Source organism: Bombyx mandarina, chromosome 12, assembly GCF_030267445.1.
Source record: "Bombyx mandarina strain Sakado chromosome 12, ASM3026744v2".
Taxonomy (NCBI): domain Eukaryota; kingdom Metazoa; phylum Arthropoda; class Insecta; order Lepidoptera; family Bombycidae; genus Bombyx; species Bombyx mandarina.
The window spans coordinates 14,791,771-14,811,321 of NC_143219.1; the positions used below are offsets into that span (position 1 = coordinate 14,791,771).

The 19,551-nt window shown below is 36.4% G+C and overlaps 1 protein-coding gene across 1 annotated transcript in view; it reads right to left on the minus strand.

The window, feature by feature from the left end:
• Positions 1–16,417: 16,417 nt before the first annotated feature.
• bru3 (CUGBP Elav-like family member bruno 3) overlaps positions 16,418–19,551 on the minus strand; it is a 750,372-nt gene continuing 747,238 nt past the window's right edge. The window contains 4 exon segments of the mRNA XM_089732136.1: positions 16,418–16,621; positions 16,623–16,684; positions 17,974–18,034; positions 18,036–18,052. Coding sequence (XP_089588262.1) covers positions 16,502–16,621; positions 16,623–16,684; positions 17,974–18,034; positions 18,036–18,052 — 260 coding nt within the window. The 3' untranslated portion in view covers positions 16,418–16,501.

The window sequence follows — 19,551 nt, forward strand, 5'->3', positions numbered from 1 at the left end:
AATGTAAATAAATAAATAACTTTTTTGTTCCGGTTGCAATGTTAGGTTAAATAATATTAGACTTATTTATTGTTTTATCATCTGTCCTTGATAAGTATAAAAATTCTCATCGATTTTCTTTATCAAGGTTTAAATAAATTTACAGGCTATCAAAAGTATATTATAAGTAAACGGTCTCATGCACTTGTTTCAGTCAAGCCATTCTTTTCACTTCATATTCCGAGTACGTATGGCTCGTTCGTGTTCCTACCGAAAAGGGGTTATAAGAGTACGAGGGAGAAATAAATCCAGGATAGTTTAGCAATCCACGGCCCTAAGCCCGTCTTTTCGGAACCTTCCGGTCTACTCTTGGTGCTTCTACCCATTCTAAGCACCGGCCATCGTTCTCGTCGAATGCGATGAAAGGTTAAATGTGTAACTTAATCCACAGATACAATCCACTGAGTTTTTTGCTGGATCTTTTCATTGGGTCGCGATTCCGATCCGGCATTAGATTCAGGGAATAACTGTCCTTGCTATGGTAGTTATTGGAAAAGTCTCTCAGGCTGTGCCCCGTGAGCTCGCTTACACAACAAAACCAGAGTAGCTTTTCGATTTTACTATTAATTAGATAAAAAAATTTTGTAATTGACTGTGGCTGTGGTAAATGATTCAGTGTCCCGCAGATGTGTGCCAGGTAGACGCCAAAAATCTACTCATATCTATATTATTATCAACACCCTAACTTTACTATTAAAAAAAAATATAAACGATATAACCTAGACAGAAATCACTTTAATTATAACCAACAATGTAAATTAACTAAGGTTAACAAAATGCAACTAAATCTTGACAACAACTAAACTTTGACAATAATAACTTTGAATAATAAAATACAACGATTGTGCAACGATGTGAACGTCCGTCCGTCCCGACTGTCGCAAGCAAAAGAGAGCGATGCCTTGCGCCAACGCGCCTCGAGCCCAAACGCGCCCCTCCAACAACATCTCGCCACGCGCCCTCCCGACATCACACCATCCTTGACGTCACTTAGGCCACGCCTCCAATGTCATCATCATCTTCTAACACGGCCTCTCCTGACGGCGGATCGTCCTCGCCCGCATTAATAGGTCCGTCTAGAGGTACTATGTCGTCATGGTGGTGTGATGGACCGGCGACAATACCTTCCTCAGAGCTATTCTCATCACCTAAAAATAGATTGTTTGCATTAAAAATGACACACAGAAATGCAATATTATGTTGCTGACCGTTGGGAAGTTGTTGTTCAGTGACAATTTCCGTAGCATGTCTTCACAAATTCTTCCAGTGGCAGAGCCCTCAGGTTGCCCGAGACAGTGACCGCAGTATATCTCAAAATAAGTTAATTTATGCAGTGGCAGAGCCCTCAGGTTGTCCGAGACAGTGACCGCAGTATATCTCAAAATAAGTTAATGTCTTATTGTATACAGTGGCAGAGCCCTCAGGTTGCCCGAGACAGTGACCGCAGTATATCTCATAATAAGCTAATGTATACAGTGGCAGAGCCCTCAGGTTGCCCGAGACAGTGACCGCAGTATATCTCAAAATAAAACAGTTGTCAGAGCCCTCAGGATGACCAACAAGTAGTAAAGACCGGCTTCATTTATGCCAGTTAAATGACAAAAAGAAACAAACCCAATTACTGTTACAAATTATGCTCACACTCGAAAAATGCGGTGCACACATCCGGCGTCCACTCTCCGTGCCACGCACTTATAAATTCGGCAGCAGCTTCCGTGGTCTTCCCAAGTGAGCCAGAAAGAAGCTTCAGTTCATAACGTCCATGTGGCAGCGCACGCACTATTTTGTACGGGCCACGCATACCAGAATCCAGCTTTCCAACAGATTGGCTATTCTTATGCACGAAGACCACGTCGTTTTCATGGAAAGTACGCGGGGGTTTGCGCCGTTCATTTACTCGAGTGTCCTGCTGTTTTCGGTTTTTGTCCAGCAGTTGAGAAGCTCTTTGTCGGGCAAGCTCGCGTAAGGTTTCTCTGTTGGCACTTGTTCCTTCTAGAGCCACATCGCGTACAACGGAACGAATGACGGGCGTCACAGCATCGCTACCAATTAACAAATATAAAGGTGAATATTGAGTGGACTTTTGTTTCGTAACGTTCAGGGTGAGCTGCAGTTTCCACAAAACTTCTGACCAATTTTCGTTTCTGAAATTTACCTCCACACGAATCATGTTAAGAACTGTTCTGCAATATCTCTCAGCCTGACCGTTACTCTGGTGCATCTCAGGCGTTATAAAGAATAAATTACTACCTACGTCTGATACCCATTGTCTAAATGATCTATTTTCGTACATTCTACCCCTATCGGTTACAATCTGCCTAGGTGCACCAAATAAAGATACAGCGTTTTCAAATACTAATTTTAACTCTGTTGCATCCTGCTTACGCATAGGATTTAGTAGACAGAACTTACTATAAGCGTCAATTATCAAGACAACAAATTTGTAACGGTTCGATTCGGGAAGAGGACCCAAGACATCACTATGTACCGTGTCAAAGGGTACGTCCGGTTTCTTCCACGACTCGATCGGCTGCAAGGGTTGACGTGGTATTTTTTTGTGTGAAAGACATACTATACAATGGCGTACATATTTACAAACAAATTGTCTTAGACTAGGAAACCAAAAATGGTTTAATATTAGATCAAGCGTCTTATCTACTCCAATATGATGATGCTCATCATGAAAGATTCGTAACAAACTGAGGCGATGTCCTCTTGGAATATAACATAATAATTTACTAGGTTGGCCAACAGAATCAAATTTATAATAAAGAACATCATTTTTAGTTACATAGCGTGTCTCATCTAATTCACCGTTTTGTAACTTTTGTATTAAATTCCGAGTTTCTTCATCAGCACTCTGTGCTATCTGTGCCCAGTTATGCGGTCTACCAATTTCACAAACATTTATAGGATTACGACTTAGATAGTCGGCATGAGATAGCACAGCGCCCTTACGATACTCTAACGAAAAATCATAATCTTGTAAGTAGATCCACCACCGAGCGACTCTCGGTAGTAAATCTTTTTTACGTTGGGTAAGCTTCAAAGCGTTGCAGTCTGTAACTACCTTGAAATGTATACCTATGAGGTAGTGCCTGAAATGCTGCAGAGCCTTGACCACAGCGAGTGTCTCCAGCTCATAGGAGTGATAGCGTGGTTCGGCGCCTTGGGTAACTTTACTAAAATATCCCACCACGCGTTTATTATTATTCCCATGAGTCTGAAGTAAAACAGCTCCATACCCTCGAGAAGAAGCATCAGTGTGTACTTCTGTTAATAATGATGGATTAAATATATTGAGGACAGGTTCACTGGTTAAACGCGTAATTATATACTGGCGTACTTGTTCCTGTTCATCACCCCATTTAAACTCAACACCTTTACGAAACAGATTAGAAATACAAGCTGTCTGCAACGAATATGCAGGAATATAGCGCCGAAAATAACCCGCTAGACCTAAAAATTGTCTAGCTTGTTTAACATTACCAGGCTTCGGGGCTCTTGTCAATGCTTCTACTTTATACGTACTCGGCCTAACCTGACCATTGCTGATAGTTCTGCCCAAATATTCAATTTCGTTAGCAAGAAACTTGCATTTTTTTTAATTAATCGAGAAGCCCGCCTTAGTTAGTGTTTCAAAGATTTCACGCAGAGTATTTAGGCCTTCATCAATGGTCTGACTAGGTATTAAAACATCATCGATATATATTAAAGCCCTCCCTGTCTCACTAAAGGCTTTCAGAGTATTAGTTATAATACGTTGATAAACAACCGGGGCATTGGCTAACCCGTAGGGCATTTTAAGGTATTCAAAATGACCTTCGGGTGTCACAAAGCCGGTTTTGTGAATGGAGTCGTTTGCTAAAGGAATCTGGTGGAAACCAGTGGCCATATCGAGGCTTGTAAAATATTTTGCGCTACCTAACCGGTCAATGTGATCGTCTATTAACGGCAATGGATAGCGATCCTTCACAGTATTCGCATTAAGAGCCCGAAAGTCCACGCACATCCTGTCACTGCCGTCCTTTTTCTTAACTAGCAATATCGGACTCGAGAACTCCGATTCAGACTCCCTAATCACACCTTTATCAAGAAGATCCTTAATAATTTCTCTAACGCGAAGTTTTTCGCTAAATGATAATTTGTAAGGTCTGTAAACAATAGGAGTTTCATTGCTGAGTCGAATTTGCATGGATCCAGTTGTAACAGTACTGGCCGCGGTACCAGTTATAAGGTATTTTGAAAATTTTCGTACCAAAGCTAATAATTTATTTTTTTCTTCACCTGTTAATGAAGTATTCACGGTAGGGATTGAATTAAGTTCAGTTGTCTCAGCAGTAAAAACCTTTTCTACCCGAGTTAAGCGCTGTATGCCCTTTTTCCTAATATACGTGACACCTTCCCGATTCAAAACGTCAGTACCGATTATGACTGGGGTATTCATGAACTTGTCACTAACAATTTGAAAGTCTATTTCTAGCGTAATTTCGGGAAACTCAACTGTCAAAGTAGTAAAATAGCGAGATTCAGTGTCACAGTCACCAATTCCTCGTAACACGCAAAATGAGGGTACTCGTTTACATTGAAAATGTTTTACAATTGATTCAGACATAAGCGAGACCGTGGATCCACTATCTATCAGGATATCGACTGGTACACCCTGTACGATCGCAGTAGCTATATCATTTTTTCTATAGTCATTTACAGTATCACGGCAAAAATTCACGTTAGATTTTCCACGAGCTTCAGAACGCTGCTTAAAGAAACACTGCTCTACTTTATGGCCCAGCTTTTTACAAAAAGAACAAGGTTCAGGCTTCTGCACAGAGGAGCTGGCAGCGGGTACAGATGTGAATCTATCATTCACAGTAGGCGAACGTTTTCTCGTTCGCTTAGGGCAATTCACTTGTCTATGGCCAAATGATCCACATACGTAACAACCGGTTCTACTAGAACTATGCTCTCTTTTACGTGATGAGAATTGTGTATTATGAAAGCGACCAGCGACAGTACGAGTATTATGATTTGTTTTTGTTTGAGGTGTAGGTTTTACATATATGGAGAAAAACTCAACTAAATCGTTAGGCAATAACCTCGCGTTTGTAGCGGCCGCACGAATTTGTGGATCAACGATACCCCGGATCACTATTGCTGAAACTAATTCGTCACTAAGTCCATTTACTATGCGAAGACGCAATAAAGATCGCCTAACATATTCCGCGTATGTAGGATAGTTGTTGGAATCGGTTTTCATAACATCAAAAAGGATATTTGCAACATCTACCCGACGGGGACACAACGGCTTAAACTCGCGTTTAAAATTAGACCAGCTATGGTCATTGGTGACCCATTCATTTAACCACACACGAGCATCGCCTTTAAGGCAATTACCAATATGAGATAAGCACTCCCTATCGGTCCACCTATAAATGACACGTGCATGATCAACTTCATCACACCAAACATTAATATCATTTAAATCGGGATCAAAGTTTGATATATAAATATGGTTCGGCCTTACCAGATTCATTCATTAATTGCGCTTACAATTTTACCGGCTACCTCGGCAGCGACGCAATCGTCAGCGGAAACTCGTGGAACCGGCGTAGGCACCAATGGCGGTGTCGTGCTTTGCTCAGAAGCCAGAACCACGCACGGCACCACAGCACTGCCCGCCGATCCCGATGACTCCACCGCAGGCTGCCTCTCAACAACAGTCGCTATACCAGACCTTGAATTGTCTTCCAACGCATTCAGGCGAGATACAATCGCTTCAAGTTGTTGGTACAGTCCAGGATTCGGAGAACGTTCACGTGTTTTATTTTTTACCTCTACCTGTACTTGACTTTGACATTTCGACTTTGTTTTAGAACAATGTTCAGAATAGCACAGTAGGCTTAAGGATACACACAAGATATGAAAACTTTATGCGTATCCCACTTCTGATATTATCAACACCCTAACTTTACTATTAAAAAAAAATATAAACGATATAACCTAGACAGAAATCACTTTAATTATAACCAACAATGTAAATTAACTAAGGTTAACAAAATGCAACTAAATCTTGACAACAACTAAACTTTGACAATAATAACTTTGAATAATAAAATACAACGATTGTGCAACGATGTGAACGTCCGTCCGTCCCGACTGTCGCAAGCAAAAGAGAGCGATGCCTTGCGCCAACACGCCTCGAGCCCAAACGCGCCCCTCCAACAACATCTCGCCACGCGCCCTCCCGACATCACACCATCCTTGACGTCACTTAGGCCACGCCTCCAATGTCATCATCATCTTCTAACAATATATATATAAAAATGAAGTGCTGTTCGTTAGTCTCGCTAAAACTCGAGAACGGCCGGACCGATTTGGCTAATTTTGGTCTTGAATAATTTGTGGAAGTCCAGAGAAGGTTTAAAACGTAGATAAATATGAAAATGCTCGGAATTGAATGAAAATAACAATTTTGATTTTCTTTTGATGTGACCCCTGTCGGACGAATTCTTTTTGTTTTTTTTAAGTTTTTTATTATACAAAACTTTAGGTCTTTTATTAATTATCGATTGAGACACTACGAAGTCTGTCGGGTCAGCTAGTTATAGGATAAAAAATAAAACACTCTACTAATATAATTAAAATTATTTATTATCTTTCATCATATTTCTAGCATACTAAACATAATAAGTGTATATAATAATTGAATAGTATTTTTTTTAATTTTGAAATATTTCAGCAATATACATAATATTTTAATTAATTATATAAATGTAATTTATGTAAACTAAATAACATGCAAAGTAGGCAAATTTTATTTATTGTAGTAATTCTTAATGTATTTCTACAAACATAGCCCTTTTCTATAGTGCAATCTATACACGAGATTAAAAATAACATGTTAATTATAACACCTGCATATTGATAGCGCTTTTAACGGCTATATGCTATTATAACGCGTTATGCATTATTTCATTCAAGTAACCAAATGGCGACGCACAAGTGTTAATTACATACATCTCTCTTTATAATTTTTCATGGACAATAACAATGTAAGAGAATAAACTTTTTTTTTTCGAATTGCTTCTATCTATATATATAGGTTAAGTTATCTATTTATCTTAACATAATAACATCAAATCAATATTATTAAGTATAAACAGACATTGAAAAGACACGTACAAAGAAAGAAAACGTGTAGCTTAGTCGTGAACCTGTAGATTGAAGATTCTAACTAGATAAGTATTTCAGCGAATTCCTTGACGCCTATATTTAGTTCCCTTCTACATAACATTGATACAACATTTATTTTTAAATTGAACTAACGTTAGAGCATCGAACGTGATGTCCGTATGTAACAGTTCAATCACCAAAAATAGTGACCTTTCCCATTTTTAATGTTTAATATACACATATATTTTCTATCTATTTTGTACTTCCCAATGTCTGTCATTAGTTCAAGCGAAATCAATACTTAATAATAATTATAACGTTTAAGAGTTAGGGGTATTAAGAAATTATGAGTTGCTTTGGTGTCAAATCCCTTTGGCTTTGTGCAGTTATTTTGTCATAATTCAAATAACGTTTTGCTTATTGCGTTAAGAAAAGCATTCACAAAACTTAAATTAAATTTAAAAAAGCGGAACGTAATTGGAAGAAATATGTTGACTAGGAGATAAATAGTTAATCGTTAAAATATGGTAACGCAGTTGTACTAAAATTGAAACTAAGCTATGTGGCGCGACTCGTTGCCTCTGTTAATGTATTCATTATTAAGATATTTTCTGATATTTTCTAGAAAACATTAATTTTGACATATTATTAAACTTGCTAGAACAAAAGACGAAACAAAAAACAGGTAGATTTAAATACGATTATATATTAATCTGATAGTATTAATTCCAAAACAATATTTACGTAGGATAATTAAACGCTGTCGCGATCGACTCGTAACGACTTTTCACGTCGGAGTTGCGTTTATTAAAATAACCATTGAAATATAATAACGAAGTCTAAATCAAATAATAAAAACAAATATTTTTTTTTTTAAATCAAATTGAAATTTCTAAGACGTCTTATTTTTATTTCCATAATTGACATCAATAATAATGTGTGTAGTCGCGTCACAAGCCGAAAATGTTTTGTACCCATGGCTCTTATGGCCATAAAGAAAAGGTTGAATAAGTGTGTGTTGTCACTACGTAGAACAGATTCATGGACGATCGTTACAAGCGTATCACTTTGCTAAACTATATTAATATGTTCCACAATTTAGATTATTCGGTTTCATAAAGATATATATTCATTTAAGAGAGACATTTTGCGTCTTGCTAACATAATAGGTAATATTATTAAGTTGACTACGAACTACTACAAGCAGATTAATTAGTTGGTCTTTTATAAATGAATTTCAAAACTACAATTTACGTTATTATTTTTTTAAATTTATAATAGTAGAATTATTTTTAAAAGGGAAACCGAGTAACCTAAAATAGATATTAAAATTGTTCATTACTTACACTATACATTCGAATATAAGTTATCCAGAACAGTGTTGAAGACATAACACATTTATTAGTGTCAAGATCACGTTAGATTTCGGGCGACTAGGCGTTATATTACGTCATAAATTAAAATACACTTAACCAATTTCCTAATATATGAGTAAGTAGGAATATTTAAATTTTCTTCGTTATTTGATGGACTTATTTCAGGAACGTTCTAGAATAAAATGAATCCGAACAAGTCGCCCCGTATAGATTGTTTAAGGCATTATATCATATTGTGTAGCGTGTACAGTCTAAACACTGTTATTGATTATGATTTTACTTAGCATTAAAGCAGCCACCCTGTCACCCGCCCGAGTGGTCCCGGGCTAAAAGGCTAGTAAGCTCCTAAAGATATGATGTATATGTACAAGTTTAAATATTTTGGAACTAATATCCGTCACGGTGTTACCACGAGCACTTAAATCTCAAAATAAGGCTTCTTATAATCTCTTTCATTTTTTAAAATAGACCAATGGGTTTAGTGTGGTTTTATACTTCCCTTCATTTGCCGCTAGGGGCGCTGTTCCAACTGCATAGTTACTTGAGTTAGCTATAACACAATTGAGAAGTTAAAAAACTTACACTAAGCACACAGATAATGCAGACTATATTACCCTCAAATTCGCTGCCGTACATACCAATATAAAGGCAATTACTATAAGCCCTTTATATCTTTTCAATTCTTTTAGAGGTGTTAATAATCTATTCATAAATTACACAGCAAAATAATTGATCAATCTATAAGTGTTCTGTTTAGCAAAGCAAATTTTGAAACCTATCTGATGATGAAATAAATGTACAACAAGTGAATTAAAGGGTAAAGTGAGGAGGGAGTGTTTCAAAGTCTAAGTTATGTATGAGGAACTGTTTCCCTAATATTAAGAGAAGTCTCATATTCTTTAAAATTGTTTTGCACGTTCATAACCTTGTACAATTATCTAGATATATATTTGACGGTATATTACTCGTATTGTCCGCGCAGGCACTTTATCGTAATTTTCATATTTAACGAGGATCACGTTGGTAATTTAACAGATTAACAGATTTTCACAAGACAACACCAAGACTAAAACAATTGTGAATAAAATCAAACAGATTTGAGAGTTCGTGGTAAGACGCACTATCTTAAAATATCGTAATAAGTCAAAAAATTCAATTACAATAGTATTATATTTGTTTAGTTTTAAACTATCTGTTATTAATTACATTGTTAAGCGAGCGAAAACTAAATGTCTAAGAGTACAGTTGAGAGATCAAACGATTATAAGGACGGCGTAATTTTTTTTTCAATATAAACTTGTTATGCTGCCATTAACGTTATTTTATGACTTCATTATATAGCAGAATGTAAGAAAATTTAATTGTTATAAAGTTGTTTTGCTGTCATTAATGTTATTTTATGATTCTCGTATTATTTAGCAGAATGTATGTAAATTAAATTGTATATAAGAACATGCGTAGTTTTTTTTTCTAATTGTAAAAAGAAAAAAAGAAGAAATACGACGCTGTTGCTGTTTTAGTGACTGACTATTGTGTTTTTCTAAGTCACACAACAATTTATATCACTTTTGTTCATTATAAACATTCCTTTATAAATTCAAGCATTATTCATTCGATTACGTATTTGAAAACTATTTCGTCAGCATTTTAAAACTGTTATGGAGTTCTCTTATCATTTTCTTCAATTAGTACTAAGCCACAACAATCTCCTTCAATTAAACCTACAGTATTTAATATACAATATTCTGGATAACTTATTAAAAACTACAACTACAAGTTGCTTTTGAACGCATCTATCATTTGGCGTTAAAATGTAGGTAAATACGGTTTAGTATCATGTGTACTCAACTTTATAATCGAACTGGTTTCATAGAACTATTTTTCATTTAATTTCGTCACATAAATCAGAAAGCGTAGTTGATTTGAGAAACAATAAAAATTAATTACAGTGAACAAATCTAGAGAAAATTAGCAATGTCAGATAATAGAGAGGGTGCTTGAAGCTAATCTATGCTAAGCGATAGGAAAAAATAAAAGTTTTATAACAAAAAAGGAGATATGACTAGATCTTTTTGTTTCATTTCTATGATCTACGTTTCATAAAGCACTAGGCGCATCTCTCCATATTTCTTTTATTTTTAAATAGATATAATTAGATTACTTAATTTGGATCTAAAGTTCCTTTTTTTTTCTGATTTTAATATAAATGGCTTTCCACTTAATCTAACTAATGTCGGCCGGCGCTAATGGGAGGCGTGCATCCCGCGCGGCGCTAGTGGCGCCACACACCGGCTGACGAACTAACTACCTACAATCGCTAAGAGTTTGGCTTGGATTCGATCGTTTCACACGATTGAACATCCTCGAGTGCATTGCTTCACTTCTACGCGAACTCTACCTAAAATTTTGAGTATGCACACTATATAAATACATTATAAAATTTCAGAAGTTTTAAATAGTTTAAGAATTCGTATTTTTAACACTAAGAATTTAATTAAATCGATTCAGTTGCGAGCGATCGATTGGACGATCACCGCAGGTCCCCTACCACGATATCCTAAAATAGAGAAACTCGAGTTGTCCGCGTAAAGTTTCCGCGAACGTTGGTGCCCTACAGAGTCGGGACGCCGCGGCTCCGACCTGCCCGCGGTGATGCCGAGAATGACTGGTGAGGGTCTGAGCTCCGGAACCGGGTAGTGCGGGACAGTTGCGAACGTAGTGAGCTAAGCGATGGTTCCGTCCATTCGCGAATGTTGTCGCCGTGTGATGAGGATGAGTCCGTTATGCTACTTTCGTTACGACATAGAGTATGAAAGTCCTGGGAGACGGCTGTCGGCAGCTCTGGCGGAGCTCCACGTGCAGCCTACTCAGACAGTACGGCAATGCCTGTCTACGTGAAAACATTAAGATACATTTAAATAATTGCAAAGCAACCCTGTATCCTAAAATCACTTTATGGGTAATTGTTTTTTCCATTCAGAGGACTCATTAATCTATTACAACGTTCGCATCATCGCAAATACCTTTAAGCGGCTTTCGGACTACGTAATACTAGAGTGCCATATAGTATAGCAGCGTTACTTAGCCAATAATATATAGAACAGAACAGTGTGAACGTGTCCATAACAATGTATGGTGTGCGATATTGTTGGGCTATGAGCTGTATACTATATGTTATTATATTATAGCGTAGTTTGAAAGCGGCTTTAAGGGAATTTAATTTTTTTTATCAGTATAAAGTTCTAAGTTCACCGTCGTGACGTCCGGGCCGAGGCGCCCTAGGACCGGGCGATCCCGGCGTGACAGTCCTACATATCCACGAGATGATATTTTGTTAGTAGACAACTTAGTATACATGTTCCGGTTGGCATCGATTATTCGTAACCTAATAGTGAGGGCGGGCTTATAGTGTGGTGCTACCCTCCGCTCGCCATCCTGTCGCACGAGCACGGTCCTAATATAATCGCGTGCAATATACTCAAAAGAAAGCAGATCCTACAGTATATTCATCGTAAACAGAAAGGCGGGAAAGATTCATTTGACAGCTGACAAGCGTTCCCTTCTGAATATTTTTTTTTGTGCGTTAAAAGTCCGGCTCCGCGATCGTTAACAAACGAGACCACTTAGACGAATTAATCTAAAATGGTAACGTAAAAGACTACCTCAATAAATAGGCATATCGAACAAACAAAAAAAAGAACGACGCTAAACAATTTTCAAAAAGCGTAACAATTATTGCACAAACGTGAGACTTATAGAAAAAATAGAAATATTTAAAACGATCGTTTTTTTTTTCGTATCAATTTTACAAATGCCTCAAGTGAAACAATAACGCCTAAAACTAGAACACTAGATAATTATAATATGATAATTATACGTGTAAATATAAATTCTATACTGTTATGAAGAGTGAAATATTTAACTAATATAAGATCAACGTCAGGAGTCACACGCTGCGATGTAAGTCCGCGCCGCACGACGTAGCGATTGATTCATGCGACTATCGGCTGTTTTTATTTAAAATCAACATAAAAGTTAGCTGTTCCATAAACGCATGCATTCCAATCTAGACGAATCATTTAAAGGGAATTTCTACATCTGTTTGAACAAAGTTATTAGTGATTGTTTGACGTAAATATTAGTTTTGTTTTTTACGGGAAAATGTCAGACTAGAATATTTTTAATACAAATTGCGCTTCTGAATTTATGTAAATCATGTAAATTGTAAGTCGCAACTAAATCAAGCGCTTTTCGTGTGGTTACACTGGCAACGCGCTCATCTTATTTAACGTATGTAAGTACGAGTATGTTACAATTTATTATTACATTGGTACTTTTGTATAGAAATTACGCTATTATTTTTAGTTCGCACGTAGCACTGTTGGCTCCCTCAATGCGTTGGTCGCTGTACAATAAAATCTTATAAATCTATGAACTTTGCGTTACGTAATAAGTGTGCATTAAACTTTAATTAAACGAAGTCAGCTCAAGAATTAATTGCTTTGAAGTAATGTAGCATTAACGATAGTGTGAGATGCAACCTCCAGATATACTCGTAGTATGTGGGAAAGAGGGCCGCATTTAGAAGATTATTATTTAATATTCGAAGGTAATTAAGGCGTTGCTGAGACGGTTTCTAGTTTTGGATCATTATCGTTCGTAATAAATAGCAATAAAAGTCGGTATTTGGTATATTAAATAGTATCTTAGTAGAATTATACGGTAACTTTAATACGTAGATTCGATTTTTACGGTCTTCTAGATACGTATATTGTTAAATACTGAACACTACTTGTTTATCATTGCATACATTTATGTAAGTGATAAAAATTGAATTGCGACATTTTCCATTTTATTTAGTTGATCTTGTTTCGATCGGAGGGTACATATCTATGTTTAATAAAGCCAAATACAGATATAAATTCAATCCTTTAACAAAAGATAATATACAAATTAACACATTGATTTATAATTATAAAATCCAGTGAAGGAAGATTTTTACGCTAGACAGCACTCTGGCATTGTCGGTGGCGCGGATAGCCACTTACCGCCAGGCGCGCCGTAGCTTGTCCATCTTTGAAGCCAAATAATCTTTAACAACAGTCATATTGCGTAGAGTTTGGGAGACAACAGCGTTCGTAATGCGTTGGGCCACGTCAGATCATCAGATAATTAAATTAATGGCTGATGATATATAGCCCTTTGCCATCGAGAGGATTGTCAAAGCAAACACCAGTTGACGTATTAAGTCATCAAGATGTTTCAGTAAGTTGGTTTCTTTGAGTATGTACCTACGAAGCATATAATATCGCTTCGTTTAAGCCATGGAGGGTAGAGGTAAGGAGAGCCGTCTTTGTGTCTGAAAAGTGTCCGTTAAAATCTGCTAAATAAAGGTGGCGCTACAGTAGCAACCGGGTAAATTTTAAAAAAGAGAAATAAAAAGAGAACGAAAGAATTGTAAGCACTGCAAAATCACAAAAAAGTATTTTATTTAAAGCTGATAAGAAAATGCAATCGATGTGCCCCACGTTTTACCACAGCAATAATTTAGGTTATATTGACGCAATTTAATTTGGACTACGTAAACATGTGAGGTCTTGTATATTACACTGTCACTAACTCTAGTCATTAAATATATTAAATTTCTTAACTCAGCATACTTCAATCAGTAAACAACTGCTCAATTCATATCATACCCTGTGCCTATGTAGCGCCATTCTGGGAGGATTTTTGAACTTATTATTTTTAGCGTTATTTAGTGCTGAAAGTGGGACACTTTTCAAGCTTCTCCTTATGAGACGGTTTCCGTTACCTCTATCCTCCATAGCTTAAACGTAAAACCACTCAAGTGCAAAAGGATGACTCAATGCTATACCTACTTATTAGTGAATACTTACGTTAAATCAAATTAGCTTATGCCAAAAATAAAATGCTTGTATGAACGAGAATCTAACATTTGAAAACTGATTTCTGGATGGATATCTGTGGCCCACGCTGTTTTTTTTATAAAAACGAACATTAAAATCATTTAATATATATTATAAATTTCCTAAGATTTCTTGACTTACTTAATAAATTCACTTTGGCTTTGTCCAAGCAAACAACTAGTTTAATACTTTTACATTCAAAGTTTTAAGGACCTAGAAGTACGATTTTTTGAATACGATGACAATGTTTTTTTTAATAGTAAACGGTCATTTTAATAATAATAATATAATAATTTAATTAAAAGTTTTAATAAATTGTTATAATATATGATCATATAATAGAATATTATAATATTTAATCGTTAATGATAAGAATGAAGCGTCCCAAGAGCTGATTGAATAAATTACTTTTAACTAATTTAGTATACTCTAGCCATTGGGCTGGCACGTAACGTGTACCGAAGTGATATTCTCTATATAATAAAATGTGTTAAATTCCTTTATTAAATTGATAATACGCGAACGAACGCGCCGCGGACGGTGCGGGGTAACAAACGCCTCCTGTAACAAACAAAGCGTTATGTCGAGGGTTAAATAATAATAATAATAATAAATAAAATAATAAATAAATATTTACTGACAATCACGCCACGTTAACTGAGGTCCCGTGGTAAGTTCGTAAAGAACTTGTGTTACAGGTACCAGATAACGAAAAATGTAAGATTTTTATACACATACATATATTTAATATACAAAATAGGATCTGGAAATACTTTTTATTTATTTTAGCATACAATATCTTCCCTTGGCGGGATCGAACCGCGAACCCTTGTGTAGTGACCATGTCACTTACCACTACACCAGACGGCCGTTAAAGGTTATTTGTTAAGCGACATTTTGCTTAATACGCAACATTTATCTTTGTAATTAAGGTCCGTTTATTCGGTTTATGCTTTGTTTTAAATTAAACTCAATTATGTTTACCTCATTCGAATAGCCTAAGAGTTTTTTTTTTTGTAAGAATTTTTTCCAAATTTCAAATTTTAATTGGCTCTCCTGTAAATTTGCAAAATTTCGCTTAATTAAATAGCTTTTCATCCCTCGATGAGTAAACGAGAAAGAGCTTTTAAGTTTCTCGCGATAAGTTGATAAAATTAATTCATGTTTTATTGTTAATGTCATATAGAAAATGTTTGAAAAACGAAAAGTTAGGAATTGTTTTTTTATTTAACAGATTTAACAGTAAGCGCTGAGTATTGAGTAGTGTTTTGGATAACGGCTGTTCTACGCTAAAAACTGGAACGCATGTCTGATTTGCGGCAGATATAAACGGGAAGAAAGTATCCGGAAATGTTTTGTAGCTTATTTGGATTTTGTATAAAACCTCCTCTGAGTTGAGCGTGTGTGCTTACCAGTGGCACGTCGTGGACGCGCGGGGACGGCGTTACGTGTTTAATAGGCGATTGGCGTCCTTCGGCCGTTTTGAGCTGGACCTTCAGTCGCTCATGCCGATCTGGAAGCCGTTCATGGCTTGGATCGCAGCCTGCGCCCGAGCCGGGTATCGAACGACCACGAAACCTGACGAGGAACCTACGTTTTAATGTCACGCTCCATAATCTAAGCAACTGATTTGTATGCGAGGAATTTAATAACGAAAAATATTTAATAAAATTTAAGAAACGAACGTTTCGTCTATTAATATTTATATCGTTAAGGTCTTAACGAGTTTAGTTACGATTTAATTGACTTTACTTTACTTTACTTGACAATAGGAAGCGGGCGCCATTTTGAGATATATGTCAAATAGTAGGTGTAAAACGACTGGGAAAATAGAATCGGCTGTCCTACCACAAACAGGAACGCATGGTTATTCGCGACAGAAATAGACAGGCTAAAAGAACCTGTACTGCGATTGAAAGAAATCTAATTTAAAAAAAAAGGTAACAATGAAACCTGAATGTGCCCGAAGATTCCCTAATATATATACTAACCGAAACACTTGCTTTGGTTAGTGGCACGATCGATAAAGACTTTGCTGCTGATCACGTTGCCGAAGGGAAGAAACATCTGCATGAGCTCGGCATCTCCAAATTCCTGGGGCAGGTGGGTAAATGAAGAGGTTACAGCCCTCAGGGCCGGAAATGGAGCAGCCTGGGAACATCAGAAATTCTTTAAAGAACTCACAAATCTGCTCTCAAACACCAATGTTCTTTATTTTGTTAATGTGTGAGTATGATGTTTATTATGAAATTTTTAAAGGAAACAAATTTGGAACTTTCGTAAGGGCCAATCATAGGACCAACATGAAAGAGACATTAATGCAGTAATTTCAATTAATTCGCTCATGAAATTGTGAAGTAGAAGCAACTTTAAGCTTAAATTGTGAGAATGTCGGAAAATGCGGGTATCGGATAATTACGGAAAACTACTGCAGATGAATAGAAGATCGTGGATGTGATGTTATCGGTCCGATGTTAATACGTTACGCCTAATGTTCGTGATTTAGAAGAAGGTTAGAAGCAAACAAAACGTTCCCAGGGTTAACCAAGAATTAGCCGATAGTGTATTAAGCCGATAAGTTGACAGACATAGAACACAAACTTCATGCACACGATTCGATGGACGGATTAACAAAAAAAAAAATACTAAGTCACTTCATTCAGTTTGGCATTCGAGGTTGTCGTGTCCGAAACTGGTGGATACTGGAATGACGTGACTGAGAATTTTCGAACGTTAGAGACAAGAGAAAAGGAAGCTAGTGTGAAAATGAAACAGTAACAGAATAAGATGGGAAGCGTAGTGACACAACATTTAGATGCAATGAGATGAACGATACGAAGGCGGGATGATCAGCGAGTATTGAGCGAGGAGGGCTCGCAGCAGCCAATTGTTTCGTTATTCGCAACGTGAAGGAACACGCAGAACTATCGGTTAGCTATCGTATGACGAGCGAATACCTAACGCTACGTGCTCTCCTATTTCTGCCGCAAAGCATGCGTTCCGGTTCTAGTGTATTATAGCCGGTCAAGCGCAGGAGACTTCCATCTACATCATCAGGCAGGCATAGATTATACATGTCTATGGATAACGGTAACCAAAAAATTAGACCCTTTGCCTGTCGATGAGAACAGAAAATAAAATGTTTTTTTTTAATTATGCCCGATTTCGGAAAAGGAATTTTGTGTTAAATTTGAACGATTATTTTCAGCCAATCATTAGGGCGCACAGTTTATGATCCTGTGTTTTTTTTATATAGTTATTGAGTATTCGTAAAAAAAGCGTATGTGATGTTAATAAAAGCTGTTTCTGATCGTTTAAAAATATTCAGTAGTACTTTCAAATTGTGTTAGATGAAGTACTTGAAGCATTCTGGGATAGTGCTATGCAATGTAGATTAATTCTCTAAATTTTTCACTGGCTCGTGAAACTCGGGAGCTCTACCGTGAGGCTCCACTTACCTTCTCGCTGGGCCGGTGCAATGGTGGACAACGGTGGTGGAATGGGCTGTGGGAACTGCCCCATATACCGCTGGGTAAGCTGTCAACATCAATGGCAAGTTTTCACAATGAACACCTAAACCTTACACACATGCAGACCAAGCCATAAGCTACTCAGCCCCATACAAATGTCTACAGTTGTTGCGTTCTTTTATGAATCAATCGTTTGATCTCTAAGGTGGTAATCTGTATTTTGATCTAAACCCGTAAATTAACAATTTATTTTGATAGTTTAAAATGAAATCATATTAATAGAATCATAGACGGAGCTTAATTTGTTTATCTCTAAATGTATTTTCGACACCTTGAAATCAATCGATTTAAATATCACATTCAATATTCATATAACTACGTAGAATGGTTCTGGCTTTTATCTACGACAACAATTTATCAATTTGTTGATCATCAAACAACAACTTTCTAGAAATATTATTCGTTAAAAAGTTTCATTAAAATTTCTATTAGAATATTATATATTAATGTTCCAAGTTTACGAAATGACCAATAGCGACTTTTTATAAACACATATATTTTAGTTTCGGGTAAGTCGTGCATTGTTTTTTGTTTAACTAGACTTTGTCGAAAACATAGAATAAAACTCGCTTATAATTACGTAAATAGTTTGATATAAAACGTTTAGATAAATAAATCTATGAAATAAATTATCGAAATATAGTAATAATAATGTTAATAATTATCTTATGATTTCAATTGAGATTTGGTTCAACTGTTTTTCGTCACAGCTCATAAGGTATTGCAGATCGAGTGCTTGCAAAAAAGTAATATTCATACATTTAAAGAAAGACAAGGCGCAGTTTCATTAAGTTACTAGTAGTAATAATGTCACTAGTAACAAATTACTTTTCTTTTATTTCCTACGTAGGCCTAGTAAGTAGGCGAGCTCACGGGGCTCAAACCTGACGACGTTGCTAACACTAGCCCTAGCAAGAGCAGTGCTCGGCAGAATCCACCACCGGATCGGAAACGCGACCCACTGAGAAGATCCGGCGAGAAACTCAGTGGGCTGTGTCTGTGGGTTAATTTACTCGCCGAGCCCTTCGTCGCAAGCGACGGGTTCGACGAGAACGATGAAAAATGACTAGAAAGTTTATGACTTTACGTTTTGTTACTGCTAAACTATGACAGAAACGGTTTGGTTGTTTGATGATCAATTAATTGAATTTCCATTACGAAAAATAAAAACAAACGCATTTGCCACATCAATGTTCATAATCATAAAATCTGTTAAAAAAAAATCAATAATAAGAAATGTGTTCAATTCTGTTACTAGATTGTTTATTTAGGGAAATAATTTGGGAAAATACCGGCACGGAACTTTATGAACAAGTGAATAATACAGGTAACCCGTCTATAGCACGGTATTTCTATAAAATTATAACGAAATTTTTGTTTAAAATTATTTAGAAATTTACATTATGCATTATGAACACAAAATATATGGGAATAATCGATTTTTTACTGCTTATTTTTTATGTATATATAATAAGCAAAAAATACATTTTTTTAATTACTTAGTTA